Source organism: Esox lucius, chromosome 7, assembly GCF_011004845.1.
Source record: "Esox lucius isolate fEsoLuc1 chromosome 7, fEsoLuc1.pri, whole genome shotgun sequence".
NCBI lineage: Eukaryota > Metazoa > Chordata > Actinopteri > Esociformes > Esocidae > Esox > Esox lucius.
In genome coordinates this window covers 35,316,120-35,333,908 of record NC_047575.1, presented here as the reverse complement: position 1 = coordinate 35,333,908, position 17,789 = coordinate 35,316,120, and the positions used below count along the sequence as shown (strand labels likewise).

Genomic DNA, 17,789 nt, shown 5'->3' with positions numbered 1-17,789 from the left:
GTCATATTTCTCCATCTATGTTTAGGCTTCTTTCAGGGGAGGGACTTATTATTTTGGGCTGAAATATCAGTTTTAGACGCACACCAAACCATGAGCTACATGAACACATAACATAACCATTGTGTGAAACATGGGAACTAACCCATCCCAAGGACCTTTCCGGAGTCAAAACATCTTGCCACAGGGTCAGACGTGACCTGCTCACATCCACATTCCTACACTTCTACTCTATGGCCTGCCTCTGCATATCAAAAACATTCTCCAGATGTCTCCTGCATGTCGCCTTTTCCCTCCCCCGTTTTATAGTTCTCTGTAGTCAATGGACAGATACAGAAAAAGGGGGCCATTCTTACTTGTTCTCGGTTGAAAGTATAGGGCGGTGGGGGGTTGCCATCCCCTTGGCAACGGAGCTCCACTGTGTCCCCCTCTTTGACGAGGGCCTGGGGGGATTCCATCCATAGCTTGACGACGGCCGTGGGGTCTGTAAGACAAAACCCATAAATCAACGGGGCCGTTCAATGCCTGGTAAAGTCACCAAGCTATGCCTCTTCACAAGCTAGTCATTTACTCAGGACTGTCAACAGCAGAGTGTGTGTGTGTTGTCCTTGCTGTCACGGTGTGCTAAAATGGGCAAACAGCACTAGATGTACTGAAAAAACATTGTGGGCAACCAATTTAAGGCTACCAAATGTGGAAGTTGGAAGGATTTATCTGGCTTACTACACTTAAAACCCAGAGGATGTTTCCTTGTATTCCATCATGCTAAACTGACTAATATGGCGGTCAGCATAAGATCTGTGGTCAGGAAATATCAGGACGGGGAGTTGGCTGGGTCCTTACAGTGCACAGTGATATTGATGCCCTTGGACTCGGCCGTCCTTGCAGCCCCTGGGACGTAGTAGCTGACCTCACAGGAGAACAGCGCGTCCTTGTCTTCCTTGGACACTTTATACTGGAGGTCACTCTGGACAGAGTAGAAGCCGCTGGACTCCCAGGTCACCAGAGTTACCACGTTGATCTCTGGGAGAGGAGAGGAAATGTGACGCCCGGAAACACTTAATGTAATGACAACATTCAACTCCGCCATAAAGAATGGTTTGAGCTGTTTTATTTGGCTGTACAGTTAAACACGATCTAAGATCTGTTCTTCTGTATTGCTATTCCAGCTACTCACTGCCATGTGTGGGGTTGAGTGGGTTGCTGTCACGGTACCAGGTGATGTTGGGTTTGGGAAAGCCATTCCTGGCCTCACAAGATGCAATCTGTACACACAGTCAGTATAAGACTGCTTAAAATGTTTGTATGGTTCAACATTGTTTTCATAGACGGAGAGCGAAAGTGAGATGAACTCAAGTGGACTGCCTAGGTCTTACCTTTGATGGCAGCTCATTGGTCACAGAGATTCCAGCAAGAACACCTTCAATTATTGGGGCCTCTGGTGGATCTGTAATGAAATATAAAATGATATTGTCAATCAACGCATAGATACATTTTATAAATAACGGGTGAAGCACATGGTAATGTGCCTCTTAAACCAGGCCTGGCTTGTCGCTAGACCTGAGGAATACCTATATGAATTTGTTGGGAAGGGTTGGGAGAAATGTTTTTCCAGTAACGTCTCAAAACACGTCAACCAAATCAGATTCATTGCTTGGGGGGGGCTTATACAAGTGCTCCCGAGAATAATGCCTTCAGTGCAACAGTAGCTAGCTAAGTGAAGATGGCAGCGGAATAGCCAAATAAAACTCATTCGAAATCTGTGGATGTGTGTTGTGTTTGTGGTGAACCATATCAGTCTTTGAGAAACAAACATTACCTTTTCCTAGGTATATAGTCGTTATTGCGACAGGACATCACACTCGCATTAGAAGATATACTGTAATAGGAACGGAAACGCTGAATATGAGTTTTCTAAAGCAGTATGTGGCTCCTGTCTCAATCTTCTGCTATAATATAAAAGAAGTGTGGATGAGGTAGAAAAAAGTAGTGCTTTTGTGAGGGAAAAGTCCAATTCTAAACTGAACAAAAAGAGGTGGCGTGGCAGTCTCAACCCCCAGATGTAACAAAGGATCTTCGCCCAATACATTTCCTCCGTATGCTGCTGTGATTCCTTTTGCGTTCGTAACACAAAAATGATCCTCGATTATTGAAATCAAAGGAGAAAACACTAATATATTTGACTTGTCTATTTTCAATTTCAATAAATCAGACCGTCGGCCACACTTGATGAATTAAACTTTTACCATAGCCTGAAGGAAGGCACGCCAAAACATCTATTTTTTTCAGAACGGCATTTAAGCAGAAAAGTAATGGCTTTATTGACTCAATCTTATGAAAAGAGCACAGTTCTGCCAAAACAGAATTATGTTTCTACTTTCCTTCTATTCTGATATGTTGCAATCTAGGTAGGAACTAAAAACTTTCAGGAAATGTGTTCTATACAGTTTGAGGAAATAAACCACGCTAATCCCGCCCTCAACAAGCCTGTGAGTGGAGTTAAAAAAAAAAAAAAAACATCCAATAGAGATCTTGACACTGAGAGTCAGCTGCAACTTTTTTTAATAGGCAAGTTTCCAGACCTCCAAAGAGGCCAGATGAGATTGGAGGTGTAGCCTCGCAAGACTAGGTAATGGGTAAAGTTAGCGATGGCCAAACGAGGCTTCATTAGCATTATTTTTGCAGCAGAATATTATGCTGGCAGCATTCAGATTTTCTTTTTCAAAATAAAAGCCATCATTGAAATTTACAAGGCAATATGGTGAACAATCTAGTCTGTAAAAAAGAACAGACAAAAACAACATTGGAACGGACATTAAACATAAAATGTACCGACTAGATTGTTAACTATATTGCTTAATGAAGGTAATGAAGCCTCGAATGGCCATCACTAGGTAGAGTATGTGTCCGCCCATGCTGACCTGGATCGCCAAGAAGAGAGCCCATTGTCTTACCGAACACCCTGAGGTGGGTCTTTCCTTCTCCGTTGCCTGCGGCCATGCCGTTCACCTGGCAGAAGAACTCCCTCTCGTCAGAGAGCTGGACGTCCTGGATGGTCAGCAGAACGCCCATCTTGTCCCCAATGTCAGACACCGTGATACGGCCCATGAAGTCCGTCCCGTTGTCCACTATCTGCTGGGTGTCGTCGCCGTAGTAGATCCGCTCCCGGTTACTGCTGCCAGGATTCCTCTGTTGTGAAGGAAAGGGCCACCAGTCTGAGGTAATCCATCATCACGCGGGCGTGACTGAATCTGGTCACGTCGTCAAGTGTTGTCTGCTTCTCGTTGGTTTTGTGTTAGCCGCACCATTTAACTTTTACTGAGTTCAGTGGAATCCTGAGATCCAGGTAATTACCATAAAGGATTACCAGAATGCATCATTTACCAGAGGTGGGATGCCCAAATGAGACAGAACTGACCAAGACATTAGTAAATATCAAACCTTTTGTGACTTGAACGCGTTGTATACATCAACTGAATGGGGAGAGTTAGGGGAACATACTGGTCATTGTCATTTTCCACTCAGACACACAGAGCCTAAGAGTTTAGCCAAAGTCCTTAGTGGCAGGTTGTCCTGTCATCGTCAATCACCATGAACAAATTGTTGGATCTACAAACTCATAAGTAACATTATTCAAATCAGGAGAGTCTCTGGAACACGTGGATGAGTTTAGTTGTGTTGTAAAACGCCCACAAGCCAGCCTGTCAACCTAAGGAGTCAGTGGAAAATCACCTGCAACCGGTATACTTACAAATTCCTTTGGAGATGAAAAATAATAAAAATATGTTCAATATTCAATTGCGTCCCTGGAACAAGGATGTCATATTGGTTTTGCTCTAGGGCTCCCACAGGCTGATCTACAATGGTACGGATAAGCACAGAAAACTGGGGGGAAATCGACAATGAGGGTCAAATAAAATAAAAAATCCTAAACAATAAAATAAAATAAATTACTTTTTTCTCCACCTCTGGGATACAAAGTAGGCAAAGACTTCAAGACTCGGACCTGTGTGTATCAAACTGGCTCAATTCAGAATATGAACTAAATGCTGAGTGGAGGGTGTGAAGGGCTCAGAAGTACTCACCACAAACCACTGGATCATGACGGCTCGGGGCTGTTCACTGAAGACGTACTGGCAGGGGATGTCTGCAGAGTCGTCCAGGTACACCTCCACGCTGTCCGCCATGGTCATGTCCACCTTGGCCCAGGCTGAACACAACAAACAGCACCACTGTCAGAGTCTTGTCTAACCAAGGACACAGCCACAGGCCTGGCAGGCAGGCAAAGACCATCTGGAATATTTTAGAATTTTGTTTTACAAATTCTCTACAAAATAATGATTTATAAAAAATAAAAAAAAGTATCTGTAATTCATGAACTTCCTGTACCGGGATTACAGTCACACCCAGGTCACAGCCTGAGCCAAATCCGTCACTGTTGACAGTGACACCCGTGTTTTGACCAATGTAACAGTGTGAGAACTAGACACTGTGGCTGGCATAGGAGAAAGACACAACGTGTGGAATGTGTGAAGGAACCCCCCCCCCCCCGATTTCTCCAGGAGCACTGGGAAATCTCCTGCACTCCAGCATGTCACCCCGGCAGCACAGGGAAAAGGGTTGTTTTACACACAGACTGAAGAATTACCCCGTTACTGAAAGGCCGAGCCAAGAAACTATGCTTAAACTGTTCTCTTACTGCCATGTGAACCACCAGAGAGAAGACAGAGCCTGTTTGATGTATAAAAGTGTTATAAAGACATTTCTATTCATAGGATGTCAAATCTAGCAGTTTTCTCTGCATCTGTTTGTCATTCATCTATGGTCATTCGGACTACGCATAATCACATAAATGCAGGATTGTGGTTGATGTTCTAGGTTTTCTTTAGGTAACGGTCAAATATGAAGCAGTAATTGAACTGCTTTAATCAGGCTCCACGCTCATGTTTGGTTGGAAGGTCACTTTCTCAAAATCCTTTGGGAATGTTTTTCTCCAGTTCCTTCCCACTACACAGTCAGTCTCCAAGACGCTCTTAGGCTGTGTGTTGTTTCTGTCCTCCAGTAAGAAGCCTCCATCCAGATCTCTATCTGTAAAACCCTGTCTGAGCCAGACAGAAGGAGACATGCCCAAAATGGATTTCTGTGGTGTAATGCCACAGCAATCCACAACACTGACTTGTCAGATGTAACTCCCACTCTATTCCCCTCTCCCTCTCCACTCCACTAATCCCCCTCTTTCTGTTTTCCTCCCCTCATCTATCCAGCCTTGTCGTAGTCCACCTCCCCCCTACACCCCCCTTCTTCCTCTTTCTCCCCGGTCTCCATCTCAACCCCATCCCCCCTCTTCCATCTTCCAGCAGCCCTTCTCCCCTCCATCTTCACTGCAGCATGGAGAACAGTAGAGAAGACTGGAGAGAGGCTTCCTTCTTAATTGGAAACATGTGGCAACATGTTGGAGGGCGGGGGCCGGTGCCATTCAGATTTCCCCTCATGTTGGCAAAAAGAAAGAATAGCACTGGCCAGTGTTACAGGGCAACGTTGGCTCAGCGCGTAACAGCAGGTAGGCCAAAGCAGCCACAGTCGGGGGGAGGGGGGTCCTGGATGAACCAGACGGAATGGAATCGGCCTTTTCATTGTTTGTGGTGTGTGTATTTGTGTGTGTCTGTCAGTGTGTGTGTGTGTGTTGCTGACTGGGTGTTGTGAGGGTGTATGTATCCGAGTCTGTCTGCACCAGACCCACACATCACTGACTGTTACAGATTTTAACTTTTGGGAAGTATTTTCAGTTCCTGTTTTTAATATTCAGATCTGTCATCACAGATCACATACAAACGCACACATGCACATACACATACACACACAGAGCCCTTATTAAAGTCACATCCCGCTGGTTCCATTGAGCTCCTTCACGCTCATTGTTAGCTGGCTTTTCCCCGACTGCCCCTCCATTATCCCATCCAAAGTGCCAAGCAACCAGCCTGCGTTTTGTGGAGCTGCTTGTCGGGGCTTATTGGCACTGTGTCTCTCCTCTGGTCTATCTGTCTCTCCCTCCCAGGCTGTGTTCAGTCAGCCATGGCCCTAAAAGACGCACACGCCATTGTTCCCACACCTGGGAAGACCTTAGCCTTTCCTTCAGTCAGGGTATTTTCACCAGCTCAGACTCCCGAGGTTAAAGGGAGTACGTCACGCACCACTTGGGTTGTTTGCTGTTTATTTCCTTTGGTGTGTTGCTCCCGAGGGAACAGGACGAGGAGGGGCCAAGGTGGATGTGAAAGATGGTGTCTCTTGGGGCCTCGTAACTTTTGGGCTAATCCGATTAGCACAGAGACAGAAAATCTACTCATCGGGGGATTTAACTCCAAACACAACAGGGGCTGCTATATCAGCGAAGACTTACAGATATACCATCAGCCTGGCTGACCTGTGGACGTGGGTCATCACAACTCCACCGGTCAGAGTGATCCCTGGTTAACACAGTCTGCAGACGGACACACTCCACCAGTCTGTACAGTCAGAGTGGTCCCTGGTTAACACAGTCTGCAGACGGACACACTCCACCAGTCTGTACAGTCAGAGTGGTCCCTGGTTAACACAGTCTGCAGACGGACACACTCCACCAGTCTGTACAGTCAGAGTGGTCCCTGGTTAACACAGTCTGCAGACGGACACACTCCACCAGTCTGTACGGTCAGAGTGGTCCCTGGTTAACACAGTCTGCAGACGGACACACTCCACCAGTCTGTACAGTCAGAGTGGTCCCTGGTTAACACAGTCTGCAGACGGACACACTCCACCAGTCTGTACGGTCAGAGTGGTCCCTGGTTAACACAGTCTGCTGGCTGACACACTCCACCAGTCTGTACAGTCAGAGTGGTCCCTGGTTAACACCGTCTGCAGACAGACACACTCCACCAGTCTGTACGGTCAGAGTGGTCCCTGGTTAACACAGTCTGCAGACTGACACACTCCACCAGTCTGTATGGTCAGAGTGGTCCCTGGTTAACACCGTCTGCAGACTGACACACTCCACCAGTCTGTATGGTCAGAGCGGTCCCTGGTTAACACAGTCTGCTAGCTGACACACTCCACCAGTCTGTAGCGCCACTGGATATTTGGATGTGTTGACAGGGCCCATAATGAGACAGTGAGGCCCGAAACTGTTGGGCTGTCAGGGACAACGGGGGAGGGGGAGATATACTGTACGTGTGTGTGTTCACCGAGCAGAATTACAGTTTGTCCCGTTCTTAGGGAACATCGCTCACTGAGTCCAACCTGCATTGTTGGCAGCCAGAGGCCTTGCAGAACAATGGCACTGACACAATGGGACATGCCTTCTGTAGTGTTTGAGGGGGGTCTTGCATACAGTCGGTCATTATGCGCCAAATGCCCAGACAATAGCATCAGACGCTAATCACGGTAGTCCCAACGTTAGCTTCTGTCCACCTCCCCTCCTCTCCCTTGCTGACAAAGCGGATCAGTTTGGGTTGCGGGCCCAGCTGAGCTCCATTAACGCTCCAGCTGTTCCTCGTCATCCTCCTTATCCACAGCAACAGACCCACCCTGCTTCTGCCAACCACTGACGACAAAATACGCAATCACCTGTGACAAGAGAAATGTAAGCTATTTAAATGGGAGCTACAGAGTAATCGGCCCATGTCCAGCCAGGCATGAAATAACGCCATGTGCTATGGCTGATAAACAGTGCCTTATTATATGGAGAGCTTGATAAGAATGGGGAGATGTGAGTTGGGGTCAGTTTATGTGCCTGGTGACTCCCCAAACCTGCTTAGGACCCCCACCAAATGTCCCTGTAGGTAGACCAGGGGCACACTTTCCAAAAAGGATTCTGATTACCATAGAGTTACTATGCTGATAGTGGCCTCGCTGAAACACACGTGCAACGGTTCGTGAAATTATGAAACATCTAACAGGAATCTTGCCTGTGGAAACCAGTGGTCCATTCAAACCAGTTTGTTTCATACAATATTCTCCAGGCCTCCAAAGGAGGCCTAAAACAACACTTATTTGTGGCAAGGCTATAATTCCTAATGCAGTCAGTAGATTTCTACTGGTTCCTATTGATGTGGGATCCTCTTCATTTGATCACCCTGATCTAACCCTTGCCTTCTTTAGATTCACCAAACCATATCCAGGCAGGGGTGATCCCTCTGTCTTTCAAACACCAGGTGATCTATGAAATGTGGGTGAGAAACGGCAGCCCTGGTGGTTTTAAGCTACTTCAGGGAGTCAATAGGGTCTGTCTGTGGGGTTGGCGTGTAACCTGGGATGACATTTGGAGAGGGCGCTATTGGCCCTCTCCAAACTTAATAACAGTACCCCCTAGTACCTTTGGAACACCTGGGTTAGTCCACAAAGCACACACTTGACATCAAAGGAACGCTGACACAGGCACACACACACACACACCCACAAACATTCTAGGTTTTGTCATCCTTGTACAGATTATTCCCCTTTTCCCTGTTTTACAATCCATGTGGTCCTCACAAGTATTCTACAACCTGGACTAAAGAAATGAAACCCTCTTGAACTACTGATCCCCTGGCTTTGTGCACTACACCCTGACACAAAGCTCCCAGGGGGAGGGGCCTGCGTCCGGGTCTGTGCCATTCACTCAGAGGGCAGCAAAGGGAGTGTCAACGTCAACTGTCTCCCAGAAAAAGGCCTGGAGGAGAGAAGCAGTGGTCCTCATCAAACATGTAAATCCATCAAAGAGGCCATGCCGCTGTGTGTTGCTCATGGACGCGACACACACACAGGATCACCTCACACAGATAGCTAGTGACATCACAGGCCACATGCCAGAGTCAAGCCTACATACACAAAAACACGCGGAGCATCCTCCTCCGTCCCCATGGAAACATCCACCTCAACACGTACATACTGGACACCCTCACCCAACCCTCCCATGGAAACATCCACCTCAACACGTATATACTGGACACCCTCACCCAACCCTCCCATGGAAACATCCACCTCAACACGTACATACTGGACACCCTCACCCAACCCTCCCATGGAAACATCCACCTCAACACGTACATACTGGACACCCTCACCCAACCCTCCCATGGAAACATCCACCTCAACACGTACATACTGGAAAAGGGAGTTTTGCTATTATGTTTGAACCTTTGAATACCAAATTAATTGATTTTCTGCCCGTGTGTTTTGCTGAAACAGCTTGTGAGAATTCAGATATGTTGTTGCTGTCAGGAAATCTTGAGGATCCCACATACTTAAGCATTTGTAATTACTCCTGTTGGGTTAGTAGCTTCAGCCTAGCCAGACATTTTAGATTATTTTCCCTATGGTGAAGCCCCATCTTTGAAGGAGTAGATCATGTTTTATTTACACCTCTATACAGCATAGCCCCAGTTTTTCAATGATCCAACGTGCCTGTTTGTTAACTATCAGTGGGCGGACATTTTTTAATAAATAATTTTTTTTTCATTCATCATAAACCATTCATCTTCTGCAGCTTACAATTTCTGGTCTTTGGCTGTTCTTTAAAATGTTGAAAGGCAAAATACACACTAGCGTTCATAAATATGGGGCTGAAAAATGCATAAAAAGATGTACTTGAGTGACATTCACCACGTTTCCACGTAAGCAACCCTGGCTTTATTAAGGTGATTCTTAGTTTTTTCTAGAATTAAAATTACTAGGAGTGAGAGACAAGCTTGACATTAAAACAGAAAGGTCAGATGACCAGTCACAAAGATAAAACATATATCAGACGTGGCCTTGGGATGTTATTACAACCCTATAGAATCACTACTTTGTCAGCTCTTCTGAGTTATGACAGCAGGCTCACAGGATCCTGACAAAAGCCCCCCTTGTCTCTGCACTCAGGCCCGTGGAACCCAGGCTATACTTAAGTGTCTTAACCTTCACTTTGGAAAAATATATGGTTTTCATATACAGCGAAAACCATTATAACGCACCAGATATAAAGAGTGCTATGGTTTCCAGTACGACCTCTTCAACAACCTAACTCAGCCTCGCTGGCTCCTCTCCAACACTCCCACCCCCTGGATGTGGGCCGCTGTCTTGTCTGTGTGTATTTCAGGGTCGGTGGGAGCTGCTACATCAACCAGCCAAACCCTTTTGTGCCGGCAGAACTCTCAGCCCGCTTCCAGCAGTCACACAACAAAGGCCAATCTACATACGCCTGTCCTTTTATCTCATCGATCAGATGTCAGGACACTGTCAGTTGGGCAGAGACACACCCGCGACCAGGATCAACCTGCAGCATTTCAGCAGTTCTCCGAACCCGCACCCCCAACCCCCACTCCACCAGGTCTTAATTCCCTCAAAGAGAATAACAGAGTGATCACAGGTGCACTACAGCATTAATTAGGGGAGGATAGCACCCTGCAACCCCCCGTTTGCCAACTCCCGGCTGTCAGCTAATGAGAGCCTGGGCTAGCCTGAATTCTAATCTTTTATTTTCCAGGGATTGTTTAATGGGACTCGGGATAAGCCTGGCCTTGCGGATTATGAATTGGAGTTTGAATGAAGATTTACTGGCACACAGAACCAGACCAAACTACTTTAGGAGATATGGCCTTGTGTGGGCTTCCAAAAGGCTCGATTTCGACTGAAATCGCAGCTGAAGCTCAAGAGGAGAATTCCGTGTGGTACATGTTCTGAGATTTGGCACTTGAAACGGTTGCCTGTGAATTCTACTGCCTGGGGCTGTTTTAGCTACCTACCAATCCCAAGCCTCCCTCCCCACCAGCAAGTTGCAAAAGTGAAAGTGGAAAAAACCCACTGTTGGTTTTCTCCTTGTAACCCTCAGTGTACTGCACTTTTTGCCCCTCACTCCCTAAAGCCCTTTTTACCGCATCCTTAAACAGCCTAGTACTAAACAACAGGACCAGACGTCCTACAGCCACGTCTGTTTCCACAACAAACAGCCTAGTACTAAACAAACGGATCAGACGTCCTGCAGCCACGTCTGTTTCCACAACAAACTGCCCTTGTTTCCCACTGAAACAGACTCAACTCTGTTTCAACTCTAAGAACAGAAATAAAACAAAGCTAAAAGCACCTAAATCCACTACCAGTCTGAAAATATAAACTACAATGTCATATCTACTGGTTTTATAACCCTCAGACTTTCATTTCAGAGCATTGAGTGCTTTACTTTTCTAATCAACTGTACATCTAGTCTTGTGACTGGGACCAAATGCTCTGTGAAGAGAATTTATCAACGGCTCTATTTAATTGACTGGGTGGGGTGCCAAGACCTTGAGACGCTACTGTTATGGGTGCCATCCCAGTCCACTGGGTGACCCGTGTCACGCTGTGCTGGCAGACAGTTTGGTGAGAAGGTGGGGTTCACACACTGACACGGGCAGCTGCAAAAAAGGGAACATCTCTCAGATTCCCAGGCTAAAGACAAGCACAGCTGGGGACAAGGAACTCTCCAATTGACACCTGTCGCCTGGCCATTTGTCAAGAGATTTAGTGGGAAGTGGAAGAGGATGGGGCGGGCAGACGGGGAACAACGGTGAGAATGCGGAGGAGGCAGGCGACCACACACAATGAGTGACACTTTTCTTTCTTCATTCAGGATTTATCTCTCGCACGCATGCCACACCTGTGCCCATAAAAATATCCACTGCTCTTATTCCCGCCCCCATCCCCTCATTCGGAGGGCTCTGTTACGAAGACCCCTTTTCACAGTTTTGGTCACGGAAAGTGGCTCCAGGACATGTCTCCACTCGAATGGCAAAAGCAGGTCCTCTGTGTTTTTTGTTTTTTTTTACTGGATACTGGATCATAAATTGGATTTAAGAAATTTACTAAGCCTGCTTTTTTGTTGACTTAGCGCACATAATGATTACCAGCTGATCAGTTTGAATGTTGTCCTTTCGCTGTAATGGAAAAGGGCTGGTCATTATGAACACGGATCAATATTACTGAACTTACGAAGTGTCTGAATTTATTATTTTATTCATTCACTCTTGTCAGTTTAAAAGTTGAACCCATAAAGTCTATGGGAGAAACTCTACTGGAAAAAAGTCTGTCCTCTCCTCAACTCCTTCATTCTTCTCTCTTTTCTGAGGCAGATGATAAGTAGTTGAGTGGTCACAGAGAGTGGTAATTTGTTATTAGGAAAACAAAGGATATAAAGTACATACTGAGGCAGAAAGAGGATAATTGCATTGTCTCACATGAAAGTGTTTTACAATCCCCCACACTTCCCTTCAAATAAACTGTTTTTACTTGCTCATACAACAAAAGCATGCACATAAATGTGTAAACTGCTAAAAAGTAATATATCTAGTTTTCTCTGAAAGACATAATAGATGAAAGGTTAACAAGTAAACAAGTTTTTATTATAATATGTTTTTTTCATCCAGCACTGACTTTGCTGTTAGGTGCTTCATTGAGTAAGGTCAAGATACTTGTACCGAGTAGTGTGATTGTTCTACCTAACTAGCTTAAGATGAATGGAGTAAATGTAAGTCACTTGAGATAAGAACCTTGCTAAATGACAAGAATGTAAATAAGAAGCAGAATGGCTTGGTGAGATGTGCATCAGAGAACATTATTACGAAGAGACCACACAAGTGCAGAAATACAGTGTATAATCTGTACCTCTCTGAACATCACCTACTGTCTCTAAACCCTGCCCACTGTCTCTGAACCCTGCCCACTGTCTCTGAACCCTGCCCATTGTCTCTGAACCCTGCCCATTGTCTCTGAACCCTGCCCATTGTCTCTGAACCCTGCTCACTGTCTATTATAATCGCTCACTGTCTCTGAACCCTGCCCATTGTCTCTGAACCCTGCCCATTGTCTCTGAACCCTGCCCATTGTCTCTGAACCCTGCCCATTGTCTCTGAACATCGCTCACTGTCTCTGAACATCGCTCACTGTCTCTGAACATCGCTCACAGTCTCTGAAATCTGCCCACAGTCCCTTGCGGACTCCAACAGGCAAAAGCTGAACAATGTTGAACTTCTGACTGAATTGAACTTTATCAATGTTCAGTAAAATCTAGGTGAAAGAGACACCAGGGAAAGTCAGTGAGAATGGGTAAGTGAGATAATTCCAAGAACTTAATCATAGAGCCCTGCTCTAAAGATAAGAGTGAAGTGGTATTTTTGGACATGGGCCATTATCCCCAACATTTTAAGAAGAGGAAATGGGCCCATTTTTCTGTGTGCACTGAAGCTGCGGTTTGAATCACTTCAGAGTAAGCATACGCACCAAATAATTAGTACGCACCCCAACACACCACTTTGATTCATGGGTGATCTTTTAACAGCTTCTAATATCAGTGGAGAGGAGGGGGTGGATTTGATATTTAAGTATCTTCCTCATCCTTTCTCTTTGAAAACGTCAAGTTCAAAGATACAACTATCACCTTGATCTGTGGGCCAAGACGACCTTAAGAATAACGAAGACTTCTTTTTTTTTGTCAGCATAGAGTAACAGCTATGTCTTTGTTGGGGAACCTGGAAACTATGACAAGCATTATTCATAAAGCGCGATGAACTCCCATTCTTTTATGTTTTTTTCCAATACTACTTTCAGGTTTACCAAATTAAAATAATTTCTATATAATGAAATGCTCTTAGATGTATGAGCCTTTCATCACCAAATTAAGTTATTCTATTAGTAAGCAATTCAAGGCAGTCCCTGTGATATGCTAACTCTTAGCTCAAGTCTAGACCAGTAGAAGCCTTTCATCCACAGTTTAAATGATTCATTGGAAGAATATCTCGAAATATCAAGAACATGTAGTACACATAGTCTTGAGTAGACTACTGGAATGAATGTGGAAAGAATAGACTACATACAGTACAGTCCATGTGTATCTGGACAGGGACCAGTTTTTTTTATTTTGTCTCTGTACTTTGGCTTGGAAATCACACAATGATGATGGGATTAAACACACTGTCAGATATAATTTAAGGGGAATTTTCCTCCATATCAGATTAATCATATAGAAATGTTTGTACAGAGTCCCTCCCATTTAAGGGGACTAAAAGTATTTGGACAATTGGCTTTACAGCTGTCTCTTATTAGGTACACAGGTATATGTTTACATCATTAGTGCACTGAGGGCTTTCGATGTCTAGTCTAGATTCTAAGCTTTGCATTTGCATTGGGTTGCTGGTGTCTGTCAGCACGAGAACCAAAAAATGTGTCACTGCAAGACAAGCTGACCATCATGATGCAGATGAATGAGAATAGAAGTAGTAGCGACATAGCCAATGCCAAAATCAACTATTTGGTACTTTAGGAAGAAGAAAGAAAGCACTAGTGAGCGTAGCAATGGCAAATGACCTGGCAGACTAAGGATGACCTCTATAGTGGATGACCAAAAAATGCTCTCCATTATGAAAAAATCTACTGAAAAATAGAACTAGTGCAATAGATCAAGAACACTCTCCAGGAGGCAGGCGTGGATATGTCAGCCACTAACTTTCACAGAGGACTTTACCAACAAAACTACAGACACTGGACTGCAAGGCGCAAAAACACAAGTTAGCTTAACAAACAGGATGGTTTTGGTAAAAATTACCAAACTGAATCTGAAGAGTTCTGAAATTAGGTACTGTGGACAAATGAGACAAGTATAAACATGTACCAGAGTGTGTTCACAAGAAGAAAAATTAGAGTGAGAAAAGCAACTGGAATACCAACTCATCCGTGAATTTATTTTGGGGGGTGTTGGGATTTGGGAGGGGCAAATGGATATTGGACATGTGTGGTACAACAATAGTACAGTTCCCTGTGTTACGCTCATATGTGCACATACAGTGGGGAGAACTGCCGATTTTCATACTTACAAAGCATGTAGAGGTCTTTAATTTCAGAAAATTTCTAAAATCCAGAAAATCACATTGTATGATTTTAAAATAATTAATTAGCATTTTATTGCATGACATGACAAGTATTTGATCACCTACCAACCAGTATGAATTACAGCTCTCACAGACCTGTTACTGTTTCTTTAAGAAGCCCTCCTGTTCTCTACTCATTACCTGTGTTAACTGCACCTGTTTGAACTCGTTACCTGTATAAAAGACACCTGTCCACACACTCAATCAAACAGACACCAACCTCTCCACAATGGCCAAGACCCGAGAGCTACGTAAGGACATCAGGGATAAAATTGTAGACCTGCACAAGGCTGGGATGGGCTACAGGACAATAGGCAAGCAGCTTGGTGAGAAGGCAAAAAACTGTTGGCGCAATTATTAGAAAATGGAAGAAGTTCAAGATGACGGTCAATCTCGCTTGGTCTGGGGCTCAATGCATGAGGATGGTGAGGGATCAGCCCAGAACTACACGGCAATGGCCTGGTCAATGACCTGAAGAGAGCTGGGACCACAGTCTAAAAAAAAAAACATTACTAACACACTATGCCGTCATAGATTAAAATCCTGCAGCGCACGCAAGGTCCCCCTGCTCAAGCCAGCCAGGCCCGTCTGAACTTTGCCAATGAACATCTGGATGATCCAGAGGAGGAATGGGAGAAGGTCAACCTTAACCACACTGGAGTATTAACAGCGCTTCCCGCTCCGTACATAACTGAAATAAGTGGACCAGAAGATTTAATTGGAAGTCCATACTATCGTGTATCGGTACACGTCCATATTGAGAAGACTGTGTTGGTTTTGGGTATGTACAGCTGCCACTGGAACTGGCTCACTTGTCTTCATTGACAATGTAACCGCTGAAGGCAGCATTAGGATGAATTCTGAAGTGTACAAAAACATCTTATATGCTCATATCCAACCATATGCCTCTTAGTCATTATTTCATTTCAAATCTAATGTGCTGTATCACAGCCAGTTCAACAAAACATATGCCATCGTCCAAATACTTACAGTTTGAACTGTATTTGAGCTTTTGAAAGGAAGACAAGGTGGGCACTATGTCAAGGAAGGGTTTCTGTGATGTTTTGCCAGTTCATTAAGGTGCCATAAATTCCACTGTCAGTGTCAACCCCAGTCAATGCCCTCCTAGACTGGACGTAAGCCAGAGAACAAGCTGCATATCTAGTGATAGGGGAAAATATTTTCTCTGCAGGTGAGCTTTTGGTAAAGTCTTCTGTCATGCTTATTGAATTTTGTTATGTGATAGTATTACACTAAGGAATTTGTACCTAACACGCTACTCCCAAGCTCAATTATCACCTATGTTGCCAAAATGATATTACACTTGGGTGGTGAAATAAAGATATAGAAGAAAAATTTGAATTATAAACCTGCAAAAAGACAATTGAAGGCATCAAACAGCTTCAACCTTCAAGGACAGCTGATATGTAATCCAATCACTCTGACAAAAAAAGAAAAATTTATAATACATTCCAAGCTGGGAAAATACCAAAAATAAGAATTTAGCTTTGGGGAGCTTAGCAGCCAATGAAATGACACTGAAAATAATTAATTGACATTTAAAAGAGACAGTGCCACTAACCTTGATTCTAGCAAGGAGTGTAATGAAGTTGTCTGATTGGGTGATTAAGCTACCTGAAGATAACAAAAAAATCACACTTCTTTTCAGAGAACAAACCATGCTACTTAACAGTGTGGATTCATTGACCTGTCTTGTTCCTCTTCACTGTAATTTCGTGTTTGAATGTGCTTGTCAACATCACAGTTCCCGGTATCCACTGGGAGAGCAGATGCCAGTCAGTAGGAGTGGAGAGCCTACTGTGCTATGACTCCTCCAGCTCTGAAGGGGGAACTGATGAGTCAGCAGCTTTCTAACAGACCTGCTGGTTCTCTTTATTGGATATAAATCCACAATATAATGTTGTTACATACAAAGAAAGCCACTGGCATCTGCGCTAATTCAACGTTAAATTAATCACAAAACATTTTGAGCGTTGTCACAGGCTTATTATTGGTAACATTAAATTTGTTTGTGATCTCATTCCTATTTGGATGCAGTAGCTATTAGGTTGAAAAGTACACACACAAACAAGAGCAATTACATAACAATTCTAAGCAACATACTGCTCCCGGCTACTTCTACTAGTTCTGGTCTACCTAGTATCAATCCCCACTAGCCATCCCAACAATGTTTGCAAGTGAGATGTCTTGCTTTCCAAACAGTCTCAACAAATAGCTGTACATTTTAGTAAGCATTTTTTCCCAGAGCAATTTACAGTAATGAGTGCAAATGTTTTCATATTTTCTCACCCTGGCCACTGTGGTAAGGGAACCCCTAAAACTGGCATTGGAAGCACAATGCTCGACCAACTGAGCTACACGATACATAGCTCGTACCTCAGATTAAAGTTGGGCTTGGTGGGCTACATAGGCTATGCTTAAGGGTCTTTTTGTGGCTAGGATTAGCAGCGGCTGACAGAGCAGCACTTCAGGAGATATCAATAATTAAGTGGCTAATAATCATAGTAGGGGTTTCTTTACATCAATATTGCTAAATATTAGATAAGCATGGCCATATGTGTTAACTCTAATCCTCCAACTAAAGACTGATCTGGGTCCTTCAACCTTTGGTGACTCATTTACTACTTTATGCCAGTCCCTCTAACCCTGTCTTGACAACTGAACTCTCATTTTATTTGTGGCTAAACCACATGAGCTTCTACTACTTGTGTACATTTCCAAACCTGTCATGTCAACCCTGTTCCTTTATCGGGCACTTATTGGGACTCTTATCTGAAGAAAACATGTCAAAACCAAGCTTCAGGTCCTAAACATGGAGCCTGGGGATTTCCATGGTTAGAAATAGATAAACAGGTCTGTAATCCAGCTTTAAATCAGTGAATC

The 17,789-nt window shown here is 44.4% G+C and overlaps 1 protein-coding gene across 3 annotated transcripts in view; it reads right to left on the bottom strand.

Annotated features, from left to right (window-relative positions):
* mcama (melanoma cell adhesion molecule a) overlaps positions 1–17,789 on the bottom strand; it is a 47,053-nt gene that overhangs the window by 9,884 nt on the left and 19,380 nt on the right. For all 3 annotated transcript variants that reach the window (XM_010870882.4, XM_010870881.4, XM_010870883.4), the window contains exons 2-7: positions 4,083–4,207; positions 2,952–3,186; positions 1,374–1,444; positions 1,175–1,262; positions 841–1,020; positions 354–481 (exon numbers count right to left, since the gene is read on the bottom strand). In XM_010870882.4, the coding sequence (XP_010869184.2) occupies positions 354–481; positions 841–1,020; positions 1,175–1,262; positions 1,374–1,444; positions 2,952–3,186; positions 4,083–4,207 (827 nt within the window). The remainder of the gene's footprint in view (positions 1–353; positions 482–840; positions 1,021–1,174; positions 1,263–1,373; positions 1,445–2,951; positions 3,187–4,082; positions 4,208–17,789) is intronic.